This window comes from Camellia sinensis, chromosome 10 (genome assembly GCF_055761805.1).
Source record: "Camellia sinensis isolate YWXY chromosome 10, ASM5576180v1, whole genome shotgun sequence".
Classification (NCBI taxonomy): Eukaryota; Viridiplantae; Streptophyta; class Magnoliopsida; order Ericales; family Theaceae; genus Camellia; species Camellia sinensis.
The window spans coordinates 3,402,477-3,408,476 of record NC_138970.1 but is presented as its reverse complement, the minus strand read 5'-3'; the positions used below and the strand labels follow the sequence as shown (position 1 = coordinate 3,408,476).

The 6,000-nt window shown below is 31.1% G+C and overlaps 1 protein-coding gene across 2 annotated transcripts; it reads right to left on the bottom strand.

Moving 5' to 3' along the window:
• Positions 1–569: 569 nt before the first annotated feature.
• Positions 570–5,002, bottom strand: LOC114314344 (Cation efflux family protein). Of its 2 annotated transcripts, none has more exons than XM_028260822.2 (7): positions 4,573–5,002; positions 3,327–3,499; positions 2,705–2,903; positions 2,268–2,446; positions 1,976–2,126; positions 1,714–1,847; positions 570–1,039 (listed from the first exon to the last, which is right to left on the bottom strand). In XM_028260822.2, the coding sequence occupies exons 1-7, from the start codon at positions 4,772–4,774 to the stop codon at positions 860–862; spliced, it is 1,218 nt and encodes a 405-aa protein (XP_028116623.1). In that variant the 5' UTR covers positions 4,775–5,002; the 3' UTR covers positions 570–859. The 2 variants fall into 2 exon arrangements, with proteins under 2 accessions (XP_028116623.1, XP_028116624.1); XM_028260823.2 differs by having other exon boundaries at positions 2,268–2,341; positions 4,573–4,928.
• Between the last annotated feature and the right edge of the window lie 998 nt (positions 5,003–6,000).

Sequence of the window (6,000 nt, the reverse complement as noted above, 5' to 3'; positions counted from 1 at the left end):
TTCTCTTCTCCTTTTTGTCTCTTTTTGTGTGCGTATATATCTTTACGTAATTTCATATTCATCTTTTATAAAAACATGTAATCACATTTTAAATTAGAATAATTTTATATATATTAACATTCTTACTAAAAGTATAACACTAAATTTGATTAATTGTCAAAAAAATAATGATATTTAAACACCCAATAATGTTTGAACATGTATATGTTTAGTAAGATTTTAAATAAATATAGCATTATTCTTTAAATTATGATGATCATCCCATTTAGAAAATAAAATAAAAGATTAAATTAATAAAACCAAAAAATGAACAAATAAATAAAAACGATCAATTAACTTGACCGTATCTCTAACCGTATAATTTTGACTTCAAAATAATCCTTAATTATTCTACCACTAAATAAAAATTGGATCCGATTAGATTGTGATAAATCTAGCCTAAGGTTTTAACTCAATGTTATCTCCTTGAATCAAACTTCAAATTTTGATTTTGTCGCTAAATGTATTGATATAGAACATCAAACATCAGACCCGTTAAATTAATAAAAATATTAGTAACACAACGAAAATAGAATCGAAATTCTAGTTTTTTTTTTTTTTTTTTTTTACTCATGCATTTTGAAATCAAAATGGGGGCACAATTTCCCTAACTGAGCCTGAGGATTACATAGATCCTTGTGTTGCATGCATACATCTCACAATCTCTCAGTCTAACCAAACTACCAAGAATTGGATAATATCCATCCCAACCCAATCCAACCCAAACATGATGATGATAAAGAAGATCAAAGTTTACAATTTAGAAAATTGAGGCTTTAATAATAGATAGTAATAAAGAGGAGAGAGCTTAAAAAGTCTTTTAAGGTTGGGTATTGGGGAGTCTGCTAAGAACAGAGTGCTCTGGTTTGTGGTCACACTCAAAATCAAGGTGAACGAATGCCCTTTCGACTTCAGGGAGGTCTTCGATTCTAATCTGCAGAGACTCTCCAATGGCATGTGCTTCTTTCAATGGCAAATCTTCAGGCAATTCTATGTCTACCTGTTTTTCATAATCAAAACTAGTTACTAATTCGAAAAGTAATACTACAAACACAAAAAAATAGATATCTCGGTCAACTTTAAAACTGTATATTTAGACCCCTTCAACTATTAAAATTGCTTTACTTTTACCCTTTCAAAAATGGGGTCTTTGTACGAATTTTGATAGTTGAGGTTCTAAATGAACAGTCTTTTTATGTGATAGCTGAAGGGATAAAGTGTAATTAACTCAAAATATAAAATTGAGCTTGAAATTATATAGAGTAAATTATATTTATTACCTTTGAGGCTTATGAAAAATACAATAAGATCCACAAGCTTGGCATAATTAATTCATCGATTCCCTATTAGTAAGTCTAAAGCGATCAAAACTAATGTAGATGGTGCATTGACACATGGATAAAAAATAAAAAATATATATTTAGTGTTAAAAGATATGAATTTTTTAATTTTATTTTTTCTGTATTTGGCTATGGAATTGTTGACGAAGAAGGAGTAAAATGCCATATGAATTAAAATTTTAAGTGACTCTAATGTAAATTATATCAAATTTGAAGAGTAAAGTGTCTTTTTTTGCTAGGTTAGTACAATTTATCCAATTATATATTATGGCATGTGAATGGTTAAATCCAAAGCATTTGTATGATGCATGTGTATGAGTGAGCTGTGTCTAACCTCAACAAAATAGAGAACACCAAAAGTGTAGGCTCGGACAGTGTCAACCCGTTTGATTTGAGAATGGTGCCTTAGGACCAAGTATGTCAGTTTCTGCAGAACATCTGGAGGAGCTGATTGTCCAACCAGAGACACTATATGTATATATATGCATACATATATCAATGACCAACTAGTCAATATAACCACTTTATAAAGAGAAAAGAAACACTAAATATGTGGTTTGATTGTTTAATAAAAGTGAGAGGGAGAGAGGGGTGACCTGCATTTTCTAGGACAGTTCCAGACCAATTTATGATAGTATAGAGAGCAAGGACAATGGCACCAACAGGATCAATCCACCAATAGAATTTATCACCAAGAACAGCAGCTATCAAACCAACTACATTTGTTACCACATCAAAATAATGATCCTGTTTTCAATCAATGTTTTCAATTTAGTATACTTTCAAGTAGGTAAGAGCCAATGCGGAGAAATGAGATGAGATCAGCTAATTTCATATATATTTGTGTTCATGTCATGTCACGTGAATGAAATACTAGTACATACAAACCTTTGCATACTCTCGGACGATCTTGTTTCCAGAGCTTCTGCAGTAAATCCAAAGAACAAGTTTGACTGCAGTTGCTGTCAGCATAATGGCATACAACCAAATCAATTGATCCGAACTCATCTTTTCAGTAGGTTCATTTTTAATCAGTTGTTCTACAGCCTGGATCAGCACTTGAAACCCTTCACAGATACAAAGTGATTATTATTATTATTCAGCACTTCCAAAGACAATTCTCCATCTCTAATGGGTTTTTCATTTTATTTTTTCTTCTTTTTTTTAATAACAATTGATCCTAGGCAAAGACTCTTTGAACCCATTGTAGGAAAGTAGACTCAGGATACGTCTGACTACCTAATAGTCTCATATATCAGGTGAAATAGGATATCAAGACTTGAATCTGAGACTTTCTGAACAGAACCTGAGAGAAATGACATTACCTAGAGTAGCCATGACAGCAGCAAAGATGATGATACCAACTGGTTGGACTCTCAGTTTGCCAATGGGGTATTGGTAGATGTTGATGTTTTTCATGGACAGGTGTGTGAACCAAAGAATGCCACCAGCCATAAGATCAAGTAGAGAGTCTAATGTTGATGCAGCAATGGCCAATGATCCACTTTTTATCACAGCATATATCTGCACTTCGCAATAAACTAGCAGTGAGGCATGTAATTTAGCAATGAAGAATAGAAACCGCTTCTGAATTTCGGGAAAGAAAATAATAATAGAAGAAGTGTCTACACCAAGTCCAACATTTCTTCTCTCTCATTTAAAAGCTTGAGAGATTAAGAAATAGACCCAACAATATATATATACATAAAATACTAGTACTTTCTCTCTCACAGGCGACCATGCCTTATATTAGATATATGTAAACAAAGTTAGTACACAATAACCAGAATAAAGCGTAATAACGAGAGACTTGACTCAAAACTCATGAAACCAATATTCAAATATTATGTTAGACAACTAACTTATATTAAAAATAAAAAATTTGAAATAATTGATAATCTAACAATGAGAAAGTCAACAATTATAGAGAAAGCAAACATAGATTACCTTGAATGCAAGTAAAAAAATATTAGCCCAATTAGAAATGTTCATGGCTCTTTCATGCTGGGCTTGTTCTTGAAGATCTTGTTCATTATCAATGACACGGGATGTATCCAGAGAGTCAACTTCTTCAAAAGCCTTCAATGTCGCAAATTGTCTTTCATAGTATTCTTTCTCCCCTAAAACACAAACAACAAAACTTATGAATTTAGCTTGTTTTTAAGTTTTCAATTTATATATAAAAAAAAAAAAAAAATTGTGAAGAAAAACAAAAATAAAATAAAATAAAAGTGAATCAAATATAAACTAATTTCCTTACACTACTCGCTTTCTATTTCTTTTTGCTTCGCAAATCATTTTAAAAAATAGAAATTCAAAAACAACCTTAAGAAAAGGAAAAGTAATCTCTCTCAAAAATGTTAGGAAACATGTGCTAATATTTAGGCAGTGGAGACTTGTTAGACTCATTTTATTAACTTCCGATGACATTACAACAAATGATGAGTCATTATTTTGGACTCTAGTCTTGACAATATTAATTATTTTTCATTTTATACATATATCGAGACTAAGATCATAAAAAAAGCAGTACACATTTTAATGTGATGTTGATCTTGACCTTAAAAGGTGAGGGAAAATACAAAGTACTCATGTACATTTCCTCTCTTTTGTGCTCTTGAAACCTTGATTTCCTTGTGCCTCTAGTTAAAGACGCCAATAAAAAATTTTCACAAAAGTAAAATGAAAAATAGAAAATGAAAAAAAAAGGGGAGAAAAACGAAAACACAACCAAATTCCAGCTGTGTTTGGTTGAGAGATTTGAGGATGGATTTAAAAAAAGAAATAAAAAAGGTATGTGAAATGTGAAAAAAATATACTTATATTTCACATAGTTTCACACACCCTTTTCCTTTCTCTTTCCAAATTCTCCAACCAAACACGGCGTAAATCAATCATGTCTGAGTTTGGGATTTGCTGAAATAAGAAAAATTATTATATTACATGAACAAAAGAGAACGCGAAAAAAAGAAGAAGCACAAGGATGGCATATTTGTTTGGTAGTGTATAAATTTTATTGTTTTCGGAAACAAAGACATTGAAAAGTTCTAAAACACTCATCGTTTTTAAAATATTTTTTTAATGTTTTCTTAAAAATAGGCTGCTTTCACAAACAGATAAACAAACAAGTTTCCAGTGTTTTTGGAAAAACAAAAACAGAAAACAAAATATAGAGATTGGAAGGTAGACTTACCTTCAATTAAGCCAGTGGCTTTAGAAAGATCAATTTCAAAAAGGGTTTGATCAGGATCATCAAGCCCAGACTTAACCTTGTCTGGCAATTTGGAGAAGAAATCACGTTTGAGAGAAGCAACTGAATGGCGTTTGATCAGCCGGTAGGTCGTGTCTGGACCTTCAACATTTATCAACAATGGAGTTTCTATCCCCATTTCCATTTCCACAACACACCCAAACCTAAATCAAAATTAAAATCCCAAAAAAACAAAAAAAAAAAAAACACTTTTCTCACTACCTAAAACAAACACCTAACCAAATCAATCCCAAAAGGAGAGAGAAGAAGATAATGTAATTCTAAAATGCATTATTGAGGCAGCGTCTGGATTCCCATGTGTGGTATTATGTGTTGTCGAGTCTGTCTAGACCCTTTTTATCTTACTCGAAGTGGGTAAGAATTTTTATGATCACATTCAATGAGAATTGCTAAGCACTGGTGGCCTCTTTATCCTCTTTTCATCAAGCAGAAACAAAATTATAAAATTTACATATATAAAGAAGAAACATATTTTTGGAAAAACAAATCATCAACCAAAATTATAACCTTAAAAAAAAAAAAAAAAAAAAAATCAAATATGGGATTTTAAGAGATTGCTTTAGATTTAACTTTAAAAAAAAAAAAAGTCACTTTCATGAATATATTTTGAAGTTTATTCAGATTTTTGGTTGTGCATGGACATGTGAAACTTTAACCTGTTGTTTTGGTGTTTTGTGAGTTATTTATTTCTCAAAGTTTGGTTTTGTTTTGTTTGTTTTCTCAAAATGTTTTTTTAAATTATATTTTTCTTGGTTGAAGATTGAAGACGGGGGTGGAGGTGAGTGTGACACACAGGCCTTGTAAGTTGTTTTTCGGACAGGATTAGGAAGCACCCGGTTTTTCGGTGCCATGGCATGTGGTCTTCAAGTTTTTGACTATTTCTGCATGGTTAATGATAATGACAGTGTCACTTTTCTATTCGTGGTGATGTCAAGGAAAAACAAATTTAACCGAACACAAATTAAAACACATACAGGTACACCAAAAAAATTGTATAGTTGGAATTTAAGCATGGTTAGCCATGCATTTTCTTTGTATTTTTTGGTGTTTTAATTCTAACAAACATTGTTTTTATAATTATATAGAAACATAACCATTTACAAAAAATAAAAATAAAAAACTATCATTGGAGAGACAACTTCACTTATGTTGTTTAAGTTGTGTATTTTTTGTTATTAATTATGCGTTTATAGAATCAATAATGCTAGGAATACAAAAATCATTCACAGAATAGGACACAAGAGATTTGTGTTTTATTCTATGAATTGTTTCTGTGTATATAGATTATTCTTAAAGAACAATATGTTAAGAATACAGAAACAATTCACAGAATAAAACACAGACCTCTCA

Excerpts from the sequence above, each read along its gene's own strand:
- LOC114314344 (XM_028260822.2), bottom strand. The coding sequence starts at position 4,774 with ATGGAAATGGGGATAGAAACTCCATTGTTGATAAATGTTGAAGGTCCA. Across the intron at positions 2,127-2,267 it reads TCGTCCGAGAGTATGCAAAG|GATCATTATTTTGATGTGGT; the intron begins GTTTGTATGTAC and ends GATTGAAAACAG. Across the intron at positions 1,040-1,713 it reads GTGTTCTCTATTTTGTTGAG|GTAGACATAGAATTGCCTGA; the intron begins GTTAGACACAGC and ends TATGAAAAACAG.